The sequence below is a fragment of the Mus caroli genome, unplaced genomic scaffold, assembly GCF_978045245.1.
Source record: "Mus caroli unplaced genomic scaffold, Mus_caroli_1 scaffold_2, whole genome shotgun sequence".
NCBI lineage: Eukaryota > Metazoa > Chordata > Mammalia > Rodentia > Muridae > Mus > Mus caroli.
Genome location: NW_028227257.1, coordinates 60,308,848 through 60,336,193, shown reverse-complemented (window position 1 = coordinate 60,336,193; position 27,346 = coordinate 60,308,848). Strand labels below are relative to the sequence as shown.

At 46.7% G+C, this 27,346-nt stretch overlaps 1 protein-coding gene across 6 annotated transcripts in view; it reads left to right on the top strand.

Moving 5' to 3' along the window:
• The window catches only part of Mapkbp1 (mitogen-activated protein kinase binding protein 1), a 55,813-nt gene that overhangs the window by 11,790 nt on the left and 16,677 nt on the right, over nt 1–27,346 (top strand). For all 6 annotated transcript variants that reach the window (XM_085834547.1, XM_029474035.2, XM_029474037.2 and 3 more), the window contains one exon: nt 14,805–14,896. In XM_085834547.1, the coding sequence (XP_085690673.1) occupies nt 14,805–14,896 (92 nt within the window). The remainder of the gene's footprint in view (nt 1–14,804; nt 14,897–27,346) is intronic.

Below are 27,346 nucleotides of genomic sequence, written 5' to 3'. Positions count from 1 at the left end.
TGCTGTTGACCCATCAGCTAGAATAATTTGGTAATACTCACTAGAAGAAACACTAATGTTTTGTTGTTGTTTCTTTTCTTCTTAAAAAGATTTATTTATTTATTTAGTGTATGAGTGCTCTATTTACATGTCAAAAGAGGACATCAGAACTCATTCTGGATGGTTATAAACCACCAAGTAGTTGCTGGGAATTGAACTTAGGACCTCTGGAAGAGCAACCAGTGAGCCATCTCTCCAGCCCAAAGCTTCATTTTTTGTTTTGTTTTAAAGATTTATTTATTTATTTTATGTATATGAGTACACTATAGCTGTCTTCAGATACACCCGAAGAAAGTTACAGATCTCATTCCAGATGGTTGTGAGCCACCATGTGGTTGTGGGGAATTGAACTCAGAACCTCTGGAAAAGCAGTCAGTGCTCTCAACCACTGAGCCATCTCTCCAGCCCCATTGCTTTTTAGCAATAATATTTTTCATAATAGTGAAATCTTTGATGTTCTCCTAGAAACTCTTGACAAAATGACATACTCATATGAAATAAAATTCCTTGTATCTGCTGAAAAGAATAACGTCAGTCTGTTGATGTGCAGTGAAGTGTAAGATACATATGTAGAACACCAGCAGATTGTAGAATGCTTTGGTAATGATTACCTACAAGTTTTGAAAGCATACACATCTAGTAGTATACATATAGAAATCGAGGCTATAAACTCCACTTGTGAGTATTGCTCACCTCAGGAAGAGTTAGGTTATGGCCGACTGTCACTGGAATTTTATAAGATTTGAATTTGAAATAATAAGCCTGCATTTTTGCATTATTTTTATAAGTAGAAAAAAGAGAGTAAAGATAAAAATTTCTTCAATTAGAATGTGTTTTGAACTTAAATATAAAATATTTGAAATCTATATTTATTTATTAGTTACATTCAAATGTTACTGAAAATATGTCTGGTATCAGCTTGATGATTGGGATACGTACACACACATATGCATGTGTACATACATACACATATATAAGTATTAATAGGATATAAAAGTACTTTCTTGGGGCTGGAGAGAGAGAGAGAGAGAGAGAGAGATGGCTTGGTGGTTAAGACAGTTCCCAACTGCCTGTAACTCCAGCTCCAGGGAATCTGACACCTCAGGCCCTGTGCTCCTGCACTCAGGTGCACATACCCGACATGCACACACACATACACACACACACACACACACACACACAGAGAGAGAGAGAGAGAGAGAGAGAGAGATGGGGGAACAAAAATAGAATCTTCAAATTTTCTCTTGAGAATCCCTGATAACCATGTAAATCTGAGATCTTTAAATAAAAATATTTCCTCATTGATGTTTAGTCAATAAAATGTTTTGATGCTTTTAAAGCAATACATACTTTATGAAAAGAGTTTACTCAAGGTAATGTAGAGAAGGGAATAATGAGGAAAATATCCCATAATTTCAACACTCTGAGAGACCACTGAAAAGTCAGACTCAGGATATGCCATTTGAACCGATCCACAGGAAAGCTAGGATTTCAGTGTGTGATGATGGAAGAAATCAAGCTAAAGCCCGAGGCAATTTTTGGGAATAAAGAATAATCCACTGCTGGGCGCACGCCTTTAATCCCAGGACTTGGGAGACAGAGGCAGGCGGATTTCTGAGTTCGAAGCCAGCATGGTCTACAAAGTGAGTTCCAGGACAGCCAGGGCTACACAGAGAAACCCTGTCTCAAACCCACCCCCCACCCCCCAAAAAAAAAGAAAAAAAAAAAAAGAATAATCCAGATTGACAAATGTGCAAGTTTCTTTTAGGGGAGTAGTAGGAAATCAAATTTGAATTGGGCTGATGATGCAAAGCGCAAACATTTACTTAGTTGGTAACAAGGACCCCTTGAGAGTTTTTGAGCAAGAAGAAAGGGTAAAGTCTACAAGAGGGATTGATGTGATTTTCCATTAGGAAAGTAGTGAAGGCCTTGGGACACGGAAGGAGTCCTGTGACATGAGTCTGTAGGCAGCTGGAGCACTAGAGTCTCCCCACCCCCCTCTGTCAGCCACACATTCACTTCACCCAGGTTGGCTAGACAAGGAAACGGTGAGCATTCTTGCCGCTGACCCAGTTGGAAACCAGGAGATCAAGGGAAACACTCAGCTGTGTAGATTGGTAAATGTCCCGTTTCTGTTGCTGTTTTGGGACAGAGTCCCATATAGTTTGAGACTATATGAGACCTCAAACTTACTATGTAGCTGACTTTCCTAATCCTCTTGCCTCTGACTCCCTGGAATTACAGGTGTATGCTGCCACTTCAGCTTTAATTAGGCTCTTTTGGGGACCAGACTTCCTTCAGTTCATAATGCTTTGAGATTCTGCTCTTAGTATAGAGAAGTCAGACATTAGAGGGAAAATCCCCTCCCCCATCAGGTCTGAATTGAACTGTCTGATATCTTTGCTTTTCTGGTAACCATGGAAAAGTAAGGGAGGGTCAGAAGGCTTCCTCTGCTGAGAAACTGGGCTACTAAGGCTGCTTTCTATGCTGACTAGGCGTGGGCACGTGCTGGTGACTGGGCTGTAACTGGCTCTTTAGCAGAGTCCCTTCATTCCCTCTCTTTGGTCTGATGTTTTCTTGCTTGTTCCTTCATTTGCACAGAAAACTAGACTGTCTTCTAGCACTGCACTTCCAGCTCTCTTGGAAACACGTGCTAGCTCTCCATATTGTCCATAGGCTGCGCACAGCATGGCTCAGAGATGGCTGGGTTCTGACCACACGGTGATCCAGCATAAGGAAAAGCTCCGTCCCTCTTTTTTTTTTTTTTTTTTGTAGCCATCTAGTGAGGAGAGGCAAGAACCCAGTTTTATAGACTTGTTTCAACTAATGCTAAGTTGTAACTTTTTTGTGTGTTTTGTTTTGTTTTGTTTTGTTCTGAGACAAGGTCTCTCTACATTGTCCTGGCTGTTCTGGAACTCACTATGCAGACCAGGCTGGTCTCAAACTCACAGAGATCCACCTGCCTCTGCTTCCCAAGTGCTTGGGTTAAAGGCTTGCACCACTATACTTTGTCCAAGTTGTGACATTTAAAAAAAAAAAAAAAAAAACCATTGAAGTCAGGGCTGGAGAGATGGCTGAGTGTTTAAGGGGCACACTGTTCTTACAGAAGATCTGATTCTGCTCCCAGCACCCGTGTCCAACAGCTCATAACCAGAGGACTCTGCAGACAGACTCGCTGACCCCCCCCCCCCACACACAATAAATCTTTGTTGTTGTTTTGTTTTGTTTTTCAAGACAGGGTTTCTCTGTGTAGCCCTGGCTGTCCTGGAACTCACTCTGTAGACCAGGCAGGCCTCGAACTCAGAAATCCGCCTGCCTCTGCCTCCCGAGTGCTGGGATTAAAGGCGTGCGCCACCACGCCCGGCTGCCTGACTGATTCTTTATCTGCAAAATGCTAGTTCTTCATAAAGTTGTCAAGAATATTGCATGAGACACTCAGTGTGAAGTGCTTAGAGCAGCTCTGGCCAGGCTGTGTTGAGTGAGTGGTAGCTCTGGCTGCAGGAGAGCCAGTCTACACAGACCCGTCTGTCCCCTCAAGTATTACCACAAGACTTGAAGTGCTAGTTTCTCCTTTTTGGTTCCAGCAAGGGCTAAGATTTGGGGGAAATGGCAAAATGCTTTAAATATAGTTCAAGCCAGGTATAGAGGTGCACACTTTTAATCCTAGCACTTGGCAGGGAGAGGCAGGTGGATTTCTGTGAATTTGAGGCCAGCCTGATCTACATAGAGAGTTCCAGGATAGCCAAGGCTACAAAGAGAGAGCTTGTCAAAATCTGATTCTTAGGATCACGTGGAAAGCTTTTCTTTTTCTTTGTTCTTTTTTCTTTTTCCTTTTTTGACACAGGACATCTGTGTTGTCCAGGCTGACCTACAACAACTGGCCTCAAGATTTCTGTCAGCCCAGAAGTAGCAGGAACTTTAGATGTGAAGCTGGAGGGCTTTTAGCATACAGATTAACAACCCTTTCTTGTGTTTTGTTGTTGTTTGGTTGGTTGGTTTTGGTTTTTTGAGACAGGGTTTCTTTGTGTAGCCCTGGCTGTCCTGGAACTCAGTCTGTAGACCAGGCTGGAACTCAGAAATCCACCTGCCTCTGCCTCCCAAGTGCTGGGATTAAAGGACTACACCACCACTGCCCGGCCCATTTCTTGTGTTTTTATTCAGAACTGTGCAAAGCCAGCCATGGTTTTGTCTGCCTGTAATCCCAGCCTACTTGGAGGCTGAGGTAGGAAGGGTGTTTGAGCCCAAGAATTTGAGGCCATCATAGACACTTAGGGAGAACTGTCTCAAAAAAAGTGGTGGGGGCTGGGAGATGTGCCAGTTGGTAAAATGCTTGCCACACAAGCATGAGGACCTGAGTTTGGTCCCAGCATCTGCTTGAGAAAGTAGACATTGGCACACACCTGTAATCCCAGCGCTGGCTCCCTGAGGCTTGGTGGCCAGCCAGATCAGTTGAATTAGCAAGTTCCAGCTTATAGAAGATGCCACATACATGAGTGTGTGTATGTGTGTGTGTGTGTGTGTTTTGCAGGATAAAGGGGAAAGGGGTATAGACAATGGGTAGAACTGCTATCTGGGGGTTGTAGGGTGTCTTGAAGTAATTCTATTGCTAAGCCAAAATTGGGCAACCTTTATTCTAGTTTGCTGGTCTCCAGCGACTTGTGGCTAGAGGATCTCTAAGATTATTTCTTCCAAGCAGTAGCAGATTGACCATCCTTAGAAGCTGAGGCTATTTTAATCCCAGCACAGGAGACTCCACTCAGCTCCCATTAATTCTGAATTGTTGAGCAGAAAAGCTTGGATTGTTGTCCTCTTGGGACATTGGTTTCTTGTAGTCTTTGTGGAAGATAGTACAGCTCTGACTTAGCCATAGCAGGTTAAAAACCAGGCAGAGTTGAGAGGATCCTTTTTGCTCTACTTACCTCTAACCAGATGACACTTTGGACTCTGAATCACCAGAGTCCTTCTGTCTCCTGGGTCCGTCCAGTCACTGGGTCTCGGCACATCTGCCTAGGTTTCTGTGGAAAGCCTGCTGGCTAAGGGCTCCTCTGTGGCTTTTGCATAAGTGGCAGTTTTTAGAACTGGGTGGAAAATGTGCTTTGTGAGATTAGAGTGTAGAGAACAGACAGGAGACTGTAAACAGTTTTTCTTAACCTGTAGGAAGGGAGGAAGCATGCCAGGGTCTAACAGGCCACGTTTGCCCAGAGTGACTTCTGCCCCTGGGGTTCGTCTCTTGCATTGAGTGGGACTGAGAAACAGATGAGAGTAGGGAAGAGGAAGCTGGGGGCAGCAAGATGGCAACAGAGGCAGATTGCATTTGAGGTCAGCCAAATCTAGATGACCCTGGCTTCTTTCTTTCTTTTTTTTTTTAAAGATTTATTTATTTATTTTATGTATATTAGTACACCGTAGCTCTACAGATGGTTGTGAGCCTTCATGTGGTTGTTGGGAATTGAATTTAGGACCCCTGCTCTTTTTGGTCAAGCCTGCTTGCTCTGGTCGGCCCCCGCTCACTCAGTCCTTGCTTGTTCCAGCCCAAAGATTTATTATTATACATAAGTACCCTGTATAGAAGAGGATATCAGATCTCATTATGGGTGGTTGTGAGCCACCATGTGGTTGCTGGGATTTGAACTCAAGATCTTCAGAAAAAGCAGTCAGTGCTTTTACCCACTGAGCCATCTCGCCAGCCCTGACTCTGGCTTTTTCAAAGTGACTCTGGCTCCTAGTGCCCCATCTCGAGGGGGCAGTCCCTTCATAGCATGGGCAGACTCCAGGTCCTTCACAGTAAGAAAGACAAAACCTTCACAGTTTATGTCTGATCCAGGCAAGGAAACCTCCTTGTAGAGCAAGTGAGCAAGCTGGGGATGCAGGAGGCTGACTAGGAAGAGCTGAGGCCTACAGTTCCCAGGGTGTGGTGTAGTTGAACAGTCCCGGCCTTCTTGGAACTGCTGTGGGCGGCTCTAAGGTCTGAGGAGTCCTGTCCCTGTCTCCTTTTAGCGCCCATGCTGACTGGTGTTCCTCCCTCTCTCTTGCTGGGTACTTGTCCTTCCGTAGTATAAAGATGCGTTTTCTCCGAGCCGTGCTTAGTCTCCCCTCCTGCCTCTGTCCCCTGCTGTCCTGTGGGAACACTTCTCAGTACCTGTTTCTGCCCTAACCTCTCTCCGAGCTCTGTGCCTTGGTCTGTATTGTTTCTGTTCTGTTGCAGCTATCAGCCCAGTCTTATTACCTCTCACCTGAGCTGCTCTGTTAGCCTCATAACTTCTTCGGCGTTCCAGTCATCTCACCAAATATAGCTTTGCTTGGGTTCCCCCCAAAGCCTCCAGAACCTAAAGATTATAATTTGACACTCAAGGTCTTAAATTTTTTTTGTTGTTTTGGTTTGGTTTGGTTGTTTTCAAGACAGGGTTTCTCCGTGTAGTCCTGACTGTCCTGGAACTCACTCTGTAGACCAGGCTGGCCTTGAACTCAGAAACTGGCCTGCCTCTGCCTCCCAAGTGCTGGGATTAAAGTATGTGACACCACTGCCTGGCTACTCAACGTCTTTCTTGAGCTAGGTATAGTGGCACATGTCTATAATCTTAAAACTCAATAGGCTGAGGCAGGAGGATTACCTTGAGTTTGAGGCCAGCCTGTGCTGTATCAAGTATCAGGCCAACCAGAACCTACCTCAAACAAGCAGTTCTTCCTCATCTCCTTGTGTTCTACCTCTCTGGACTTAGAGTTTTCTGGAACCCAATTTTACCTGCTCTGTTATCTTCGGTGTTTCCACTTGTCAAGATCCTGTAAGGAGGCTAGCAAAATGGCTCAGCAGGTAAAGACACTTGCTGCTAAGCTGATAACCCAGGATTGACCTTGGGACCCACATGGGGAAGGAGAGTACAGACTCCCCCAAGTTCTCTGAATGATGTATGTGCACCATGGTACATAGATGCACACAAAATAAATAAATGTAATCAAATAAGTCCTGTCTGTGCCACAATGCGTACTCTCAAGGTTTTGAAAGAAACTTAATCTCTAAATGCCAAGAAGACAGCCAGGAAACACCGAATCCCCACTCTGCACCATTAGGCTGGGTCACCTTCCACGAAGGCTTCCTTGTTTCCCTTCCTTGAACCTTTCCAGATGTCACTGTCTTCTTGTTGGGGACTTTGTTCTTTTTGTGACCTTTGTCTCACACTGGATTACTCTCTAGTAGATCATTCCCCACGGTTTTAAGGAGTGTGGGTGGGACTCGTATAGCATCCTAGTGACTCAGACTTAAAGATAAAATGAACGGAGGAGCTAGAGAAAGGACTGAAGGAGCTGAAGGGGTTTGCCACCCCATAGGAAGAACAATAATATCAAACAACCAGACCCCCCAGAGCTCCCAGAGACTAAACCACCAACCAAGGAGTACACATGGAGGGACCCATGGCTCCAGCCACATATGTGGCACAGGATGAACTTGTAGGCCACCAATGGGAGAAGAGGCCCTTGGTCCTGTGAAGGCTCGATAGATGCCCCAGTGTAGTGCAATGTGAGGGCAGGGAGGCGGGACTGGAAGGGTGGGTGGAGGAACACCCTCATAGAAGCAGGGGAGGGTGGTGGGATACTGGGTTTGGAGGGGGAACAGGGAAAGGGGATAACACTTGAAATGTAAATTAAGACAATATCCAAATAAATAAATAATTTGTGGCTGGAGCAGATGACTCAGCAGTTAAGAGCACATACTGATCTCTTCCAGAGAAACCAACTTTGTTTCCAGCATCCGTGTCAGGAGACTCACAAACACCTGTAACTCCAGCTCTAGGGGCATCTGACGTCTCTGACTTCTGCAGGTGCCGTCACTCATGCACACACACCTGCACATCTGCACTCTGCACATGCGCCGGGACATCCCTGCGCTCATGGAACACACCTGCACATGGATTTTTTTTTAAATTAGAATTAAAAAGCAATTTATTTTTATTTCATATGTATTTTGGCCTACATGTATGTCTCTGTAGTACAATTTGTGTGACCTACCCTTGGAGGTCAGAACAGGGCATCAGATCCCCTGGAACTGGACTTAAAGACAGTTGTGAGCCTCCATGTGGATTCTAGAAGTTGAACCTGAGTCCTCTGGAAGAGCATCCTGTGCTCTTAACTGCTGAGCCATCTCTGCAATACCAGCTTCCAGACTTTTGAAGACACCCATTAATATACTTTACATTGATTCTGACTATCCACATAGCCCGAAACAAGTTTCATTGGCTGACTTGATTCTGCATGATCCATTTTTATTCTGTTTATTCATTACTAACTAAATTAGTTTTAAGTCCTATTCTAAGTTGCAGACTCCAGTTGGCAGTACTGTTTTGTCTAGGATGACTGAGTGGTCTTCCACCTCTGAACCACCTGTTTTCCCTGCACAACCCTAACAAGAGCCAGAAGGGCACTTTACACAGACTATTTCTCTTTCGGAGATAAACTGTTACAAAGTTACTTTACCCTTTTATCTCATTAGAGTGAGGGAAATATTGCCTGCCTCCTTTCCCTCTGGAGGATATGATATTTCCCTGTCTATTGCACACTGGGAGTGGTGGGTGTGTCAGCTCTCTCTCATAGGCTACTATAGAACTCTGCCCTCCAGGAGCGTTGCTTCAGTGGAAAGATGACACCAGTGTCAGGCTGGGAAAGGCTCTCCTCCGTTTCAACACTCTGCACCTGCCAAAGCAAGAGCTGGCTCAGCCTCGTAACATGGCTGCCCTTCCAGCGTTACACTGCACTGTGGATGTGTAGATCATGGCAGTGCCTATGTGTAGATAAAGGGGGTGCCCTGTTCTTGAGTCCTGGCTTCTGTAGGAAATAATTGTGTATGTGAGTGTAATATTTAAGTGTGTATGTGTATATATATATATGTATGTGTGTGTATATACATATACTTAAATATATTCAAATATATTTTAAAATATATATATTTAAATATATATTATATATTATATAAAAAATTTTGTCTATATGAATATTTTTCATGTATGTAGGTCACATATGCTGGGCTTGGTGGTGCACACCTTTAATCCCAGCACTTGGGAGGCATAGGCAGGCAGATTTCTGAGTTCGAGGCCAGCCTGGTCTACAGAGTGAGTTCCAGGACAGCCAGGGATACACAGAGAAACCCTGCCTCGAAAAACCAAAAAAAAAAAAAAAAAAGAGAAGATCACATAAAGATCACATATACTTGGCAACACAGTACAACTTGCTGGTCTCACCTTCAACTACATGGGTCCCAGGGATTAAAGTCAAATCATTAGGGTTAGCATCTCATTCTTTTACCTACTAAGTCTCCTCGACAGCCTGGGTTGGGTTTTATTTCTCTTTCTTTTTTTTTTTTGATTTTTAATATTTTTATTACATATTTTCCTCAATTACATTTCCAATGCTATCCCAAAAGTCCCCCATAGCGCCCCCCACTTCCCTACCCACCCATTCCCATTCTTTTGGCCCTGGCATTCCCCTATATTGGGGCATATAAAGTTTGCAAGTCCAATGGGCCTCTCTTTCCATTGATGGCCGACTAGGCCATCTTTCGATACATATGCAGCTAGAGACAAGAGCTCTGGGGTTCTGGTTAGTACATCATGTTGTTCCAACAATAGGGTTGCAGATCCCTTTAGCTCCTTGGGTACTTTCTCTAGCTTCTCCATTGGTTCTCTTTCAGTTATAGTCTATCACAGTGGGAAGTCAGGGCAAGAACCCAGAGGCAGGAATAGAATCAGAGGCCATGGAGGAACTCTGCTTACTGGCTTCTTCCCCATGGTCTGCTCAGTTTGCTTTCTATACAATGCAGGACCACCTGGCTGGGAGTGGTACCACCCACAGTGGGCTAGGCCCTTTGACATCAGTCACCAAGAAAATGCCTAACACACTTGCCTAGGGACAATATGACAGAGGCTTTTCCTCGTTGACATAAAACAAAACAAAACAGAAAACTAGCCAGCCTACATAACTAGTAGAGTAGAACAACTCTATTAACTGAAATACCCCAGTTTGGGGGGTTTTGGGGGTTTTTTGGCTTTTTTTTTCTGCTTTCCCGTGACTCATCAAATCTGTCAGTGCCTCTTTTGTTTTCTCTTATACACTCCCATCCTGCTCCTCTCCCTAACTCCTCCCATAGGCATCCTCCATTTCTCCATCCCTCCATTGTTTTATAACCCATAGAGTTATTTTTGTGGTACCCACATATTTGTTGGGTGTGGGGCCATCTACTGGAATGTCATGAACCTTCCTTAAAGAAAACTCACTCCAGGAGGCAGAGGAAGGCAGGCATCCTCGAGTTTGCAGTCAGCCTGGTCTACATTGTGAATTCCAGGACACCCTATCTCAACAAAATAAAACAAAACAAAATCTTGATCTTCACAGGTCTTACACAGGCCCCCACAGCTGCTTTGAGTCCATGAGCTCCGTGGGCCTGGCATGTCCAGAAGACATCGTTTTGCTCTGGTCCTCCCAAGTTTTTGGCTCTTAAAATCTTTGCACCCCCTCTGCTTGATGGCCCCTGGGCCTTGGCAGGTGTGTGTGATGTTAAAGGTCCCATTGTAGCTGAGAGTCCCACGGATGCTTAGCTGTACTCTGATTGGTTGTGGTTCTCCTTTTCTCTCCTTCTTTTTCTTGTCTTTTATTTACTTTTGAGGCAGAGTCTTTCTGTGTAGCACTGGCTGTCCTAGAAATCTCTATGTAGAACAGGTTGTCCTCAAACTCCCAGAGATTCACCTGCTCCTGCCTCCTAAGTGCTGGGATCAAATTCATGCACAACAATGCCTGGATAGTTTTGAGTTAATCAACCATCCACTGTACAAAGAAATGTGCCTTAAGAGGTCTAAGGGCTACTCTAATCTATGGGTAGGGACATAGGATTTTAGAAGGGCCCTTCAGTACTCTGTTTATCTGACAGTATAGTAGTAGTTGGTTCATCATCATGTTATGTGGGTGATGTGGTCTAGTGCTGCAGATGGGGATGGAGAGATGACTCGGTAGTTAAGAACACATGCTGATCTTGTAGAGGACCTAGGTTCAGTTCCCAGTACCCACATGGAGACTCACAATTGTCTGTAACTCCAGTTCCAGGGATCTGATGCTGTCTTCTCTCCTCAGGCATACTTGTACACATACATCCATGCATGCAAGCACTTATATACATAAAGTTACATTAGTCTTTTTAAAAAAGAAAAAAGGATACATAAATAAGTGATGGAACTCTGCATCCGTCCTTGAGGGCTCCTGTGTGATAGGGAAGCATTCGGGAAGGGATAACATCTTATCTGCTGTGCATGCTGTGAAGATAGTCTAGCCGAGTAAAGGCCGGAGTGACCCAGAGAAGCCTGAATGGCTTTTCTGGGCAGACAGCCTCTGAGCAAAGGCCTGAATAAAGTCACTGTGTGCATAGCTAAAGGAAGGACGTTGAATCCACAGAATAGCAGATGCAAAGGAGGGCACTAGAGTCTGCTCAAGGAGCCTGTGGAGGCTGAGGTAGAAGTGGAGGTGGCTCAGTAGAGGCAGCAAAGAGAGTATAGGAAATGATCTCAGAGAAATGGCCAGAGGCTGGGTGATTTTTAGGCCTTTCCAAGTTTAAGTCAAATGTTTGCATTTGAACTTAAAGGGAGGTGGGAGCCGATGGGAGGATTTGTGTTTACAAGAGTCACTGTGGCCTGCTGTGTTGAGAAGACTGTAGCAGGCAGGCCTAAAGCTGGGAGAACATTTAGGAGTTACAGTCATATTCCAAATGAGAGGTGGTAGGCACTAGAACTTATTGGTGCACTACTAAATAATGCAGGACCCCTGAGAATAGGGAGAGTCCTGGACTGATTGCCACGTTAAAGTTCTCCCACTGCTGAGATGGGGCTCCCAGTGCCCTACCAGCTGTGGGAAAAGCTGTGCATATATCAATGTTGATAAGCTGGGGCAAGTTCAGTCCTGCACATAGCTGATGGCACTTGGTGTGTTTAGCATTCGTGGCCAGGCTTTTTTCCACACTGTAGAGCAGAGGGAACCTCTACTACCTTTTAAAGAGAGGACAGGGAAAATGTTATCAGTGGGGGAGAGGGGGAGAGTCATCTTGCCAAGCCCTTTGTGTTGGAGTGAGTGTTGCAGAACGAGCCTCCCTGCTGCAGGCTTAGGTAGAGCCTGTGAGAGTGGAGCGCAGCCCAAACCTCCCTTCCAGCAAACAGGAAGCTGGTTTGAGTTAAGAACATAAAATAAAAACCAGCTGATGCCCCTGAATGTTTTCCTCTGCTCCTCCTCTTCAGAGCCAAAGGAAGCTGCTCCCACTCCTTTGGATGTCTACTTTAGAAAGCCAGAAGAAAGAAAAAAAAACCAAACCCATAAATCCTTTGAAAATAAGCCAAGATTTCAGCCCATGCAAACTTCTGCTTGTGGGATTTTCCTAGCCGGGAAGTATGTTCCTCTGTGCAAAGCCCTGAGAGGAAAGTGACAAAACCCAAAGATTGCCGTAGTTGGGCCTGGGCCTCAGCCTGGCGGGAAGAAGTGTGTGGCGGTTTCCCATGCTTAATCTCCCGGCACATGTGGAGGTCATGCGGTGGACAGAGTGGATGTGGCTAGAAGTAAAAGGGACATACAGAGTGTGTCACAGCATGTGCTGCAATCACGGATTGTTTATGAAAATTGTACTTCAGCTTTGTTTGCCTGTACACGTACATGTATGTTCACGTACATGTATGTACGCACCAGGTCACAATATAAAGCATGTTCCTTACTATGACGAGATCATGGTAAAAATGGTTTTATTTACTGTGAAAACTGGTCTTCAGGGTGTGCTTAAATCAAACCGAATCTTTCTGCTTTGTCTTGTTGAAAATTGCAAACTACTTTCAATATTCTCTATAGAACTGGATTCTCTACCCACAGAACACCTACTCACATTCCTATGAGAGGGAAGGGCAGCCAAGAACCAGCAGACTTGGTCTTTGGGACTAACACTGAACGATAGGGAGGTAAGGGATTGTACACATTTGAATCTAAAGGATTTGCTTCGAATTATATTGGTGTGATGAGAACTGGAGGTTTGTAGTTCATTGTACTTGATTTGATGACCTCTGTATTCATCAAACATAGTGGCTTCAGACTCCTCTCCCCTTCTCTCTGTCTGTCTGTCTGTCTCATCTCTGTCTTAGGCAGTAAGGACAATAGCTATGCTCCTGAACACCCCTACACCCCTTCCTCTGGTCCAGTTAAAGGCTCAGTGTCAAGACCCTGATCTGGGATAACTGAAGGCAGTAGACTCCAGAGGGAAAGCTTGCACTCTGTAGTCAGTACCAATTGACTGGAGCCAGGAAGGCTTTAGACTGAGAAAGTGAATGGAACGAGGCAGAAATTCGGACTTGCTGTCCAGAATGTCTAACACAGGCAGGCTAACATTAGGTCTGATGGTGCAGCTGGGTGGTGGGTAAGTGAGCAGCATGGAGCTTGGCCTGATGCACTGTAACTAAACCACTGGTGCGTAAGCACATGTTGCATAGCACAAAGAAGCACTCCCACCTAATTCAATGGCCTTTGAGGTTTCGGGTTTTTGCTGTTGTTACTGTTATATTTAGTTGTGTGCATGTGTACATATGTGTGTGGTCAGAGGAGCTAAACAGGACCTCTGGGACACTTTCAACTCTTCCCTATTTGAGGGCAGTAAGAGAAGACACATCCAGAACTATCCCCGTTGATTGTGGGCTCCCCACTCTAGACGCTGGCCTGTCACAGTAGACTCCTCCTGGCGCTGTATATGGTTTACCCACTCCTGGGCCCTCCAGGACTATCCAGGTCAGAGGCTTCATAGGAGAGGACGCTCTGTTTACATGGGCTCCTCGCCCTAAATCAAGGAAGAACAAGGACATCCCCAAGGGAAGGCTCATGCAGGAAGTGCAGACAGCCCTGGAGGGAACTAGAGCTGGAGTGACCAGAAAAACTGTGTGGCAAGGAGTGCCATGGAGGGACAATTATGAAGTTATAGGGCACTGTGGGTCTCACATGACCTCATCCACAGAAAGACTAGTCAATTAATTTGAGGTTAGTCCTAGAAGGGGTTGTGTGGCCTGCAGACAATGCAGGACAGCAACACTGTTGATGAAGGTGGGGGATGTCTCATGTGTCATGTCTTCTCAGACTATCCTGGCATTTACACACGCTTCCCTTTCATCTCTGTGGGAGTTTTGGCTTAATAACAATAATCAGAGTACTGTGAGCATCTGTGATTCGCAAAACACAGCAGTAAGCCCTTCTTAGGCCTCCTAGGCTCCTAGACTTTTAACTGGCAGACATGGGAGGTGGAGTCCTTTGATGGGATGCAAAGATCAAGGATGTCCGAGTTACCTAATTGATACCTAACGTTCTTCTGGCTCTCAGTAGAGAGATCACAGTGGCCTTTGAAGGCTTGAAGGCCAGTGACCTCTTGTCAATCTCATAGACCCCAGGTCCTAGCCTACAGTTAGTGCCTTCTCACATCGGAAGGATTCTTGTTCCTCTTTGGTCATAAACCTGTACTTTAACCCATGTTTTCTTTCCCATGGTAACAGCAGGTGGAGTGTGATTAATGCAGGTGACACTCATTACTGGCATTTTCTCATATGGCCAAGAGGATTTTGATCAGAACAAAGCCTGAAGAAGACCCAGACTGAATAAGGTTGTAGGGAAATAGTGCTGCAGAGGCTGGGTTGTAGGAGCCTTTAGCACCCGCCTCGAACCCTACTGTAACTGTCACCCTACGTTCTGTAAGGAGTCACTTCTCTGTCTTGGTCTAACAGGTGACCTTGGAGAAGGTCCTGGGAGTAACAGTATCTGGAGGAAGAGGACTTGCTTGTGACCCCCGATCTGGCTTAGTTGCCTACCCAGCAGGGTAAGTGCCTTTCAGGGCATCTTGCTACATGAAAATGTATTTTTTATTTTTATTTATTTATTTATTTTTTTTTTTTGGTTTTTCGAGACAGGGTTTCTCTGTGTAGCCCTGGCTGTCCTGGAACTCACTTTGTAGACCAGGCTGGCCTCGAACTCAGAAATCCGCCTGCCTCTGCCTCCCGAGTGCTGGGATTAAAGGCGTGCGCCACCACGCCCGGCTTTATTTTTTACTAACTTGTTATTCATCGAGAATTTCATACAATATACTTTGGTCCTATTTACTCCCTTCCCCTAAGGCTATTCCCACATCCACTCCCACTTCCTACCCATTTAACTTGGTGCTCTCTCCCTCTTCTCTCTTCCCTACCCCCTTTTTAAAGACCCATCAAGTCATATTTGTGTTGCCCAACTACTCTCAGGTGTGGGGCTTATCCTTGGATGTGGTCACCCTCCCAGGGGGTCACACCATTAAAGAAAGCCGGCTTTCCCTCTTCCAGCAGTTGCCAGGTGCCAACAGCTCCTGAGTTAGATGTGGGACTTTCACCCACTCACCACTTCTACCCACTCCCCAGTGCACCCATGTTAGGATTTTGACTGGCTTGAGCTCACTGAGATCCTATGAATGCAGTCACAACTGCAATGAGTTCTTAGGTGCAATTGTCATGCCGTATCCAGAAAGTTTCCTTGAAGAAAGTTATGGCCTCTGGCTCTTACAATTTTCCCACCCTCTTCTGAGAAGATCCCTGAGCCTTGGGGCGAAGAGTGTGACTTGTGATCAGTGTATGATCGATGGTCAGTGATCCACTTGAGGCGGACAGGAGGGTTCCAAAATCTCCTAAGAGAGACATCTAGGTCAGTGTTTTGATGCCATTTCTGCGGTCTAAGTAAAAATTCCTTATTGGGTAGTATTCTTGCTGTATCCTGTATTGATTTTTGGTCACACCTACCCATTCACACATACATATTTGTATTTTTTTTGTACAGGATTCCCAATACCATCTTTTTTAAAACTATTTTTTAAAATTTTATGTGTATTAGTGTTCTGCCTACACTCTGTAGACCATGTGTGAGCCTCATGGAGGCCAGGAGAAAGTGTCAGATCCCCCGGGCTGGAGTTGCAGGTGGTTGTGAGCTGCCAGACAGGCGTTAGGAATCCACCCTAGTCCTGGAAGAGCAGCCAGTGCACCTAACCGCTGAGCCATCTCTCCAGCCCCAGCACCATCTTCCGATCCATAGACAGATCCCTTCCCCACTGCACCACTGGCCCACCCCCAGCTCCATCTTTAATAACTACCTTCTAGTAATTTTTAATGGCTTTATTGTGATATGACACCAAATGTTTAAAATTCCTAACAGGGATGCGGTAATGCCCACTGGCAGAGTGCTTACCTATTCTCAAGGCCTTAGTTTTGATTCCTAGCAAAATAAATATCCAACTCATGAACTTCAGTAATTTTCTAGAGTCTGCAGCCATCACCACAGTCAACTTCAGAAGCTCCATACAGTCAGTCAGGTGCAGTGCTCTGTAGTACTTAGTACTTGAGAGGTGCTCTGTAGTACTTAGTACTTGAGAAGCGTAGCAGGACAGCACTTGAGCATAAGGAGCTTGAGGCTGGTACTGTTATCGACTCCATAGTTTAGGGAAGCAAACTGAGATGCAAGGTGAAGCAGTTTGTTTAAAATCACATTGCCATTGTCTCTATTGGAGTTCAGGTCCCAGTAGCCTGACAATAGCGCTCTGGCTTTTCTTCTTTTCTCTTTTTGTTTTTTTGTTTTGGGGGGGGTTGTTTGTTTTGTTTTGTTTTGTTGGCTTTCTGAGACAGGGTATCTCTGTCTCTACTAATGGCCCTGGCTGTCCTGGAACTTGCTCTATAAATCATGCTGGCCTTGAACTCACAGAGATCCAGCTGCCTCTGCCTCCAAAATGCTGGGATTTAAAGGTGTGCACCACTATGCCCAGCCAGAGCTCTGACTCTTACATGGCAAAAAGGGGAAAAGCAGATTTTCTGCTCTTTCTCTAAACTGTCTATCTGACACTTGAGGATAGTTTAAGAACAGCTTAGTCTATGCCAGGAGACTTCTGCCCTGGGTTCTGAGGAGGGTGTCTCTGGTGTTCTGGGGTCTAATGGTATTTAGTGACCATAGTCAGGGCCCTGTGGTTGCTTCTGTGACTTAGCCTGGCAAAGACTGGACAGGCCTCCTTTTCACCTCCAGAAGCAACCTGATAAAAGGCCTGCCCTACTAAATAACCCAGTGCTACCTGCCTCAAGGGAAGTCCACTTATTCTGTGCCTGCCCATGCCTGAGAAAGCCAGGTCCCTTCTCCATGGAAGTAGGGCTGGGGCTAGATATAGGCTGTGCAGAAAAGCTTGCTTCTGGTATGTTGAGCCTTGGGAGGTGTGAAACTCTGACCCACTCTCCTTCCACATACTTCTGTGCCAGGCCTAGAGCCTTTGAGTGTGTGCTTATCTTTACAGGCATTTGCAGCCCAGTGTGCCGCCTGTGACTCCTCCTTCTGGTCTAGGGTCTCCTAGGAAATATCCTTAGTGCTCTTTGCTTTGGTCAGCCCTGGGCAATGCTCCCAAGCTGTTCACTGAGCTATGGCTTTCTTAGGATGTTGGTTTCTCCCTTTGCAAATGGCTGCTCTCTGTTGCACTCCTAGGGTTCATGGGGTCCACTACCATCTGTGTGAGACCAAGCAAGCTTTCCTTCCCCTCCTTTGCTTAGCACCACCCTCAGCCCCCACCCTTGTTCCTGCTGCTCTCTGCTGTCTGAGCCTGCTCAGGTATCCTAGAAACAAGAAGAGAAACAAAACTCCGAATCCTCCCAGAGGCCTAGTAGCAGCTATCAAACCAAAAGGAAATTTTCTGAGAGGAAATGAAACAGCACAGTGAAGGGGGGAGGGGCGCGGGGGGGGGGAAGCACATGTGTCAGTCAGGCAGCGGTGGGTGGGGTCTGAGTGAACATGGCCTCAGTTTCATGACCCATCAGTTTCAGTGGATCTTGTTTCTCTTCTCCAGAGCTTTTCCTGAGCTATTGTTGTCCCACAGGAAGCCCACCCCTCACCTGTCTTATTTGAAGTTTCCTGTATTAGTTACTGTCTCCTTGCTGTGACAAACGGCTTAAGGGTGCCCTCGAGCTATGAGCCAAAAACACACCCCCCCCCTTCTTTCTCAAAGCATGGCAGTAAGAGCACGAGGCCGCCAGGCACACGGGGCCCATGGGAGGCCGCCAGGCACACGGGGCCCATGGGAGGCCGCCAGGCACACGGGGCCCATGGGAGGCCGCCAGGCACACGGGGCCCATGGGAGGCCGCCAGGCACACGGGGCCCATGGGAGGCCGCCAGGCACACGGGGCCCATGGGAGGCCGCCAGGCACACGGGGCCCATGGGAGGCCGCCAGGCACACGGGGCCCATGGGAGGCAGCAAGGCACACGGCGCCCATGGGAGGCCGCCAGGCACACGGCGCCCATGGGAGGCCGCCAGGCACACGGCGCCCATGGGAGGCAGCAAGCACACGGCGCCCATGGGAGGCCGCCAGGCACACGGCGCCCATGGGAGGCCGCCAGGCACACGGCACCCATGGGAGGCAGCAAGCACACGGCGCCCATGGGAGGCCGCCAGGCACACGGCACCCATGGGAGGCAGCAAGCACACGGCGCCCATGGGAGGCCGCCAGGCACACGGCGCCCATGGGAGGCCGCCAGGCACACGGCGCCCATGGGAGGCCGCCAGGCACACGGCGCCCATGGGAGGCCGCCAGGCACACGGCGCCCATGGGAGGCCGCCAGGCACACGGCACCCATGCTTGGGAGGCAGCGGTGGTGCTGGTGCTCAGCTTGCTCTCTCCTTTCTGTTTGTTCCGCCCCAGCCAACAGAATGGTACTGCTGACAATGCCAGCTAACCCAGTTTAGAAACTCCCTCCCAGACATCTATAGAGTTTTGTCTCCTACACGATTATAGATCTTGTCTCCTATAGATTATAGATTATGATTATATCTTGTCTAATTGGCAATATTACCCATCACACCCCTTACCTCAGGGTGCCAATGCAATCCTCATGTCCTCTCTTTGAGAGACCTAGTTTGGTTGAACCCTCTTAGTTGAGCTGGTCCTCCCCCGCCCCCAGCTGGCTCCATAGTTCCTTTGTCTCCTTGGGCTGGTTGGCCTTGCCCTCCCACACCTCGACCCTGCATGCACTGGCAGCGTACCTTGGTGAGAGCTCTGAACAGAGCTGCTTTTCAACCACTGGGGTAGGGAGTGCGAAGAGACTGGACCTTTCTAGCAGTAAGAGGAAGTGCCTTGCTTTTTCAGTGGTGAAAAGAGGAAAACTCCTTTCCTGAGTGTGCCCTTATTGGAATTTATGCTGGGATCCCAGCATTATCAAACAGCCTGAGAACTAGATCCTTGTTACCCGATGGAATCGTATACAGAAACATGTACTCACCAGCAGCCTGTTCTAACATCAAGTCAGGGCTTTTAGTTCTTCCCGTAACAGTTTGCTAACTGACTTATTTGTTCATTTGGTCATCAGTTTATTAAACAGCCTGCTCCGCTTAGTCATGCTTAGACACCAGGGATATAGCAGTAAACAGGAGAGACTGGTCACTCATATTGTGAAGTTTAGGAGCAAGGAGTGTGAGAAGGCCATAAGTGTGCAAACAAATTAGTGAGCAAGGGAGGATCAGAGAGTGTAAGTGCTCTGAACAGTCAGGGAGATGGGAGAGACACTACATAAGGAACCAGGAGCTTAAGAGGATGCTAGTGTTAGAACAGGTGGTTGGGGTGCTGGAGAGATGGCTCAGTGCTTAACAGCACTTGCTGCTCTTGTAAAAGACCTGGGTTTTGTTCCTAGCACCTGCATAATGGCTCACAACCGTCTCTACTTCCAGTTCCAGGGAATCCAGTGCCCTCATCTGGCGCCTGCAGGCTCCAAGTAGGCATGTGGTGCATATGCATTTATGCAAATGTTCACATGCATAAAATTAAAAAATAAAATGAGAAAATTAATTGTGTGGTCAGGGCTCCATGGGGAGTACCTGAACTGATACTAGCATGACAGAAGATAGCAGTGTGTGAGCTTTGATGCTGACGTGTTCCACATGGAGGACATGTCAAGTGCAGAGCCTCTAAGGAATAGAGGAGGTATTTCATGAGAGGAACCAGTCAGCTAGTGGCTAATCTAGAGTGAGTGAGAAGCTGGGAGCTCAGTAAACATTGTTATGTTTTTAAATCTTGCCTCTTGTTGGGGAGAGAAATGCCTGTGGAATTGCTGGAGAGATGGCTCTGTCCACATTTAACCTTTTTTCATGTCTTAAAAACATGTTTTCCCAAGCCAGGCGTGGTGGCGCTCGCCTTTAATCCCAGCACTTGGGAGGCAGAGGCAGGCGGATTTCTGAGTTTGAGGCCAGCCTGGTCTACAGAGTGAGTTCCAGGACAGCCAGGGCTATACAGAGAAACCCTGTCTCGAAGAATCAAAAACAAAACAAAACAAAACATGTTTTCCCATGTTTTTGAGGAGGGGATTGTAAATATCCCATAAACAGACATTACTGGGTCACATAGGCAATAACCTAAGAGGGCTATTTGGAAGGCATTGAATTCTAGGTACCTCAAGAGGACAACAACCAGGGATTCTCCAGTTAACACATTAGCCTCTTTCTCTCTTAGAATAATTAAAGCTATAAGATTCTTGTTTTGGAAGCAAACGGGCATCCTAGTCTATAATTCAGCTTCTGGTAACACTAGAACTCATTGGTTTGTAGAAAGTGTTGTGTGGTATGCTGTACACAGGAGCTTCCTGTCACAAAAGCTAACCTCCTGGTGGCCTTTTCTTGGTACCCTTCCAGAAGATTGCCAAGTAACTACCTCTGTCATTGCTAAAATAAAATACCCGGCAAGGCAATGTCTGGGTCTGTTTTGGCTCATATCTGAGAGTATAGTTCAAAACAGAGAGGAGGCTGTGGTGACAGGGGTGGCGGGACACACAGAGAGATGGATGCTGGCAGTGACTCATTTTCTCCTTTAGTCTGGGGCTCAAGCCCATGAGATGGTACCATTTACATTCAGGGAACGCTTCCTCTCCTTAATTAAACCTTTTTGAAAACATCCCCATAGTCACTCTAAGGAGCGGTCATTGCCTGTTACCATGGTGATTCTAAACCTGTCAAGTTGACAAGATAAACCATCACAACTCGACCTCTTAATCATCTTATCACTGAAACACATCATTTCGGAACATCCACCACCACACCTCCAATCTCGTTTTCATCTCAGATTTCAAAAATACATTTAGTCCATCTCTCAGTCTTTAACAGTTTTAATATTCAGAAATTCTTCAGAAATTCAAAGTACATTGTTAGACTCAAGACAGTCTCTTAACTATGAGCCCTTTAAAATAAAACAATTTCCATATTTCTAATATAATAGGGCTCAGAACAAATATTCCTGTTGCAAAAGGGAAGAATGGGAGCAGAGAAAGTATAGACCTCCCAGCAGGACCAAAGCCCAGGAGTGCAAACACCAAGCCCTGCAGGGCCCTGGCATGTGGGCCTCAGCACATGGGCCTCTGATGGAGTCGCTTGGGCAGCTTGTCTCTTGAGCTCTGCCCCTGCAGTGCACATAGATTCTGTTGGGTCACCTTCACTCCATGTCTGGTAGCCTTAGCATCCCTAATATCCTAGGCTGTTCATTGGAATTTAGGTTTCATTTTTCCCAGTGTCACGCAGTGGTCTCTTCAGGACCCTAGCACTGCCACACATTGCTTGCATTAGTGGCTTTCTGGAGCCTTGGTGGAAGCCTCCCGTTCCCACTCACCTTTGCATCTTTTGTTCATGCCTGCACACCCAAGACCAGAGGGACCATGCTGCCAGGTTCCTCTACTAGTGTGAGAGGTAGCTTGCCCGGGCCTCCCACCATAGCTGCAGCATCCTCTGTGTGCCTGAGGCTCATCCTGGGAAAACATTTCCATTACCTGCACTGTTACTGGTCCTTTAGTAGGCGAGGTCTTTCCCTCGGGTTCCTTTGCTAGTGTTCACCGCACAGCAGGACATTCTGTAACCATTTTAGCTGCTTTCTCTGCATTCACAACTTAAACTCTTTTACATTCTTTTTCCCCCCTGCACCTTTCTTTCTGCCTCACTTGCTTTCCTCTCATTGCAGGTCTGGATCAGAGCAGTGAGCAGTAAACTTGACACGCCTGTCTTATTAGTATTAGTGTGTCTTGACTAAGACTATTCTTCTGCAAGACAAACTAGTCCATTACTTTTGAATTCAGGTGCAATCAAATTCTCAGGATTTGAGCAAAATGATGCAAGATTCTTTGCCAAAATATAGCACAAATAGTGTAGCCCAGTTTCTGAGACAGTCTTCGTACCCCTTGAAACCTCATGAGCTAGGCCATGACCGCCATATTCTCAGTGGTTTGATCTTCCAAACTCCCACCAGACTGGTCTAATAAGCTCTGCTTACAGCAAACCAGGGCTTCTCTAGCCTACAGCTCCATACACTCTTCCACATTCCTCAGGCTGACCAGTTCCAAAGACCTTTTGAACCATTTAAGTTTCATCATAACAACCCCTTATCCCAGTTTGCTTCCTTAGTTACTGTGGTGCTTTGAATAAGAATGGCTTCCATAGCCTCATATGTTTGAATGCTTAGCCACCAGGGAGTGGAACTGTTGGAAATGATTAGGAGGCGTGGCTTAGTTGGAGGCTGTATGTCACTTTGGGTGGACTTTGAGGCCCAGTCTCTTTCTGCCTGTGGGTCAGGATGTAGCTCTCAGCTACTTCCCCAGTGCTATGATGATGGACCTCTAAAGCTGTAAACAAGCCCCAATGAAATGCTTTCTTTTATAAAAGTAGCCTTGGTCATGTGTCTCTTCACCACCATAGAACAGTGACAACAACAGCTACTCTTCTTGTTGCTGTGACAGAATCCCTGATAAAAGCAGTTTAAAAAAGGAAGCTTCCGGGCGGTGGTGACACACACCTTTAATCCCAGCACTTGGGAGGCAGAGGCAGGCGGATTTCTGAGTTTGAGGCCAGCCTGGTCTACAGAGTGAGTTCCAGGACAGCTATACAGAGAAACCCTGTCTTGAAAAAGCCAAAAATTAAAAAATAAAAAATGAAAATAAAAATAAAGAAAGAAAGAAGGAAGTTTGGGCTGGTGATATGGCTCAGTGGGTAAGGGCACTGACTGCTCTTCTGAAGGTCCTGAGTTCAAATCCCACAACTACATGGTGGCTTACAACCACCCATAATGAGATCTGATACCCTCTTCTGGTACATCTGAAGTCAGCTACAGTGAACTTATGTATAATAATAAATAAATCTTTTTTTTTTTAAAGAAGGAAGCTTATTTTGGGCGTATTTTGGTTGAAGCAGAAGCCCACCGTGGCTGGGAAGTCACAGTGCCAGGGGTGAGGCAGCTGTGCACATTGCATCAGAGACACGAAACTCCTGCTCAGCTTCCTTTCTTCTTATTATTATTCAACTCAGGACCTCAGCTTGTTGTTTTGTGGCATCTGCCCTACTCAGTTAAACCATTTTGGATACTCATAGACATGCCCAAGGGTATGTTAGTGCGGTTCTAGGAAAGCCTGGGAAGTAGACAGTAAAAACACAGTGAACACCGTGCTGTCGGTGTGTGCACAGGGCTCTGAGAGACTCTGTGATGCTCCTTCTGCTTTACGGAGGAGGAGGAGGAGGAGGAGACCGAGGTAAAGCAACAAGTTCAAGGCCAGATAGTATATTAGCAGACAGACCTACCTGACCACAGTGATCTTCATCTTCCTCCCAGTGCATTGCCCTTGGGCATCAGGGAGGGAGTTATGGCTGTAACATGGGGGACCCATGGGCCTGCCCTGCAGCTCTAAATCATAGCTCTCAGGGTTTCCAGCTGAGCTTGGAGGTCTTATAGTTAGTGATTTAGTTTCTTTCTTTCTTTCTTCCTTCCTTTCTTTCTTTCTTTCTTTCTCTCTCTCTCTCTCTCTCTCTCTCTCTCTCTCTCTCTCTCTCTCTCTCTCTTTCTCTCTCTCTCTCCCTCTCCCTCCCTCCCTCCCTCCCTCCCTCCCTCCCTCCCTCCCTCCCTCCCTTCCCCCTCAAGCTCTCATGTATTCCACACTGGCCTCAAACTCACTATGTAGCCCTTAAACTTCTGATCCTCCTGCCCCACGTTCTGAGTGTTGAGAATATAGGCATGTACCACCACACATGCTCGGTTTATTAATGACTTAAAGCTTTATTTATACCTTCCAAAACTCTCGAGTACCAGTCTTCCTGGAGCTGGGGACTTAACAGTAAACAACACACAAAAATAGAATCTCTGCTGAGTTAGATCTGTCTGTCGTGCTAGGCACTCCTCTCAAAGCATATTATGTAAAGATGGTAAGTTGCTACATGCTTTGGAGAAGGAGTTGGCCATGGTGGTAAAGTGCAGTAAAGGATGTGAGAAGTGACAGTTAATAAAGGAGTAGAGGCTGGCATTGAGTCATGGAGGGACTTTCACTGCGCCTCCCTGTGGCCCTTCTGATTTCACTGTAGCCTGAAGGAAATCTGAAGACACATTGTTTCGGTTGACCCTCCAGGGCCTGCCCACGTGTTTGCCGCTCTACTCCTGGCTCCTGACTCTCCTTTGGCTTTGACTCTGGAGGCTGGAGAGTGTTAGGCGATGGCTCCTGTGAGAAGGAAGCAAGCCTGGGCCTGTGCAGGGATGGGAATGCAGAGGGCTTGGCCCTTCCTGGCGCTGGTGTCCCACAGCATGACTCTCCTAAACTGAGGCCCTAAGGGACTGAGGCCCTGCCCTCCCTCTGTAAAGATGAGCAATGTCTCTGTGCCCTCAAGTTCTAAGTTACAAGAGTCAGCCTGTTGCGCCAGCCCAACCCAGCAGTCTTTGTTGATGATTTCAGTAATATTGCTGCAAGGGCTTACCCTGCTGGGCAAGGACATTGTAAGTGAAGGGCCAATGCCTGATGCCAGCTGTGTCCCACCCTCCTCTCCCTAGATGACTACTTTGCTTGTAGGCCCTCTTGTTTACTTGGAAGGACATGGGCACAGCTCTTCATAGAGAAATACATATGTGCTTTTTCTCTCTGAGGGTTTGGTTTCCAGTCTGAATAAATCTGGGTAAAAAGTTTAAAGGCCTTACCCTGTGTATTTCCATCCCTGCCATCCATGCCAGAGAATTTCCTGGCATGAGACAAGGGGAGGAAAAGGAGGTGGAATAGGGCTTGCTCATCTACCTGTAGCCAGTCATCTTTCTGCCTGCATTGTGTATACACACACAAACACACACACACACACACACACACACACACGTACACACTCACACATATACTCATACACACACACACATACACACTCACACATATACACTTACACATATACTCATACACACACACACAACGCACACTCATATACACATTCACACACACACACACACACACACACACACACACACAGAGTGTTGTGTGAACTTGAACTTAGGAGATGGAGGAAACATAAGAAATTGTATTCCATGAAGACTTGAAAGGTTTTCTTGTTTTGTTTGTAACAGGATTGTATACAGCCCAGGCTGACCTCACATCCACTATGTAGCTGAAAATGACTGAACTCCTGGCGCTCCTGCCTCCACACATTATATGTGTGTGCCACCAGAACAAGTTAAAGGCCACTGTGCTGCTTTAGGGTGACAGACTTCAGGGAACACTCACAGGCAGGGACCACAACATCAAGTTGTTCTGCATTTAGACCATAGCTGGTGTCATTGTGTCACCAATGCAGTTAGAGGAAGTCTGTCGCAGAGAGTGGAAGCCCTTTGCCCTTGTTCATCCGTTTCTAGTCAGGAAGCTAGTGGCCCCTAAGGTCAGACCAGCCAGCCGCCTTTACTAGAGCTCAACCTGAGGAGGGCTCGTCACAGGTCAACACAGATTGAGAGAAGGTTCAGAAAACAGCAGCCACAGAAAACTCTGTGGGTTCTAAGTAGATGATGGCAGGCCTAGAGGATATTATTCTGCACATAGTAAGCAGCCTTTGAATTGTAAGTGATGTGTATTTTCATGTATGCTTTCATAGACTGTTCAGAAGTGACAGGATACAAGGTTTCCAGAGCCCTTGCTTTAGTCATGTTTCATGTTTGGGGCAAGGTTTTACTTTGTAGCTCAGTCTTGCTTTGAACTCAATATATTGTACATTGCATATTTGAAGAATCAAGACTTCATTCTTCAGCCTACCAAATGCTGATATGACAGGTATGCCCCTAAACATGGCTTTTGTCATATCTAAGACCCTCCTGACCGTGGCATTTTAAAGGGAAATTCGGGAGATCAGAACTTGAGGTAAGAAGTGAAATTAGAGCCGGGCAGTTGTGGCACACGCCTTTAATCCCAGCACTTGGGAGACAGAGGCAGGCGGATTTCTGAGTTCGAGGCCAGCCTGGTCTACAAAGTGACAGCCACGGCTACACAGAGAAACCCTGTCTCGAAAACAAAACAAAACAAAACAAAAAAAAAAGAAAAGAAAAGAGAAAGGAATGGGGCAAAGGGACCAGGAAAGAGTGGGGATGGGGGTAAGAGGAAGAAAACCACTGAGGAGCGACTGGTCGGGCAGGGCAGTTTAGTGGTGATGAGACCTAAGACTTGAAGTCTGTTGGTCAGCAGGAAGTTCCGGATGTGTTTGGTCCCATCAGAAGTCTAGTGTCCCCAGGGAATATGTGGGCTCTGTATATTGGATTCGTTTACTGAGCCTGAGATGCTAAGTACGTATTATCAATATGGACCTCTACCTAGTTTCCACTGCAGTCTGTGCTCTTTCTTCTTCCACTCTATGGTATGGCAGCCTCCAGGCTTGCTCTTGTCTGCTGTTCTACTGGTAAGAGGTTAGGCAGCCGGACAACAGGCCTGGCGCCTGCTCATCACCACAGAGCCTGCCGCGAGCACTGTCTGGCCCTTGACCTGTAGCTTACTGCTGCTGATTCTGGCCATTCAGCTTCCCTCGCCAGAGCTGCTTGGGACAGCCTGTCTGGATTCAATCCCAACTGGATGCCTGTTGCCTTCGAGGAAAAGTTGCTCAGCCCTTTTTTGTGAACTAGGACAAACCTTTACTTGTCTTGCTCTAGTGGCCAGAAAGCCCTGCTTAGGCCCTGAAGCTAGGGGTCCTTTGGCTCAGTTGGAGGCTCTGTAGCCTTTCCAAGTCATTCCCAAGGTCCTCCCAAGCTCTCTCTGCTCCCTCCACCTCCAGCTTAGGCCTCCTTGCAGTTCGAGCCCCTAGCATAGCCCGTGTGTTCTTTCTTACTCAGTAGGTAGAAGCATACCATCTCTAACAGTGATTAGGACATGTGGGTCCAAGGCTGAGAATCAGTTGCAAGCTGAGGCCTGAGCTGATCAAATCACACTAACTCTTCCATCTTTTATTCATTCCTTGGGATATGTTCAAAGGCTGGGGGGAGGCGCTG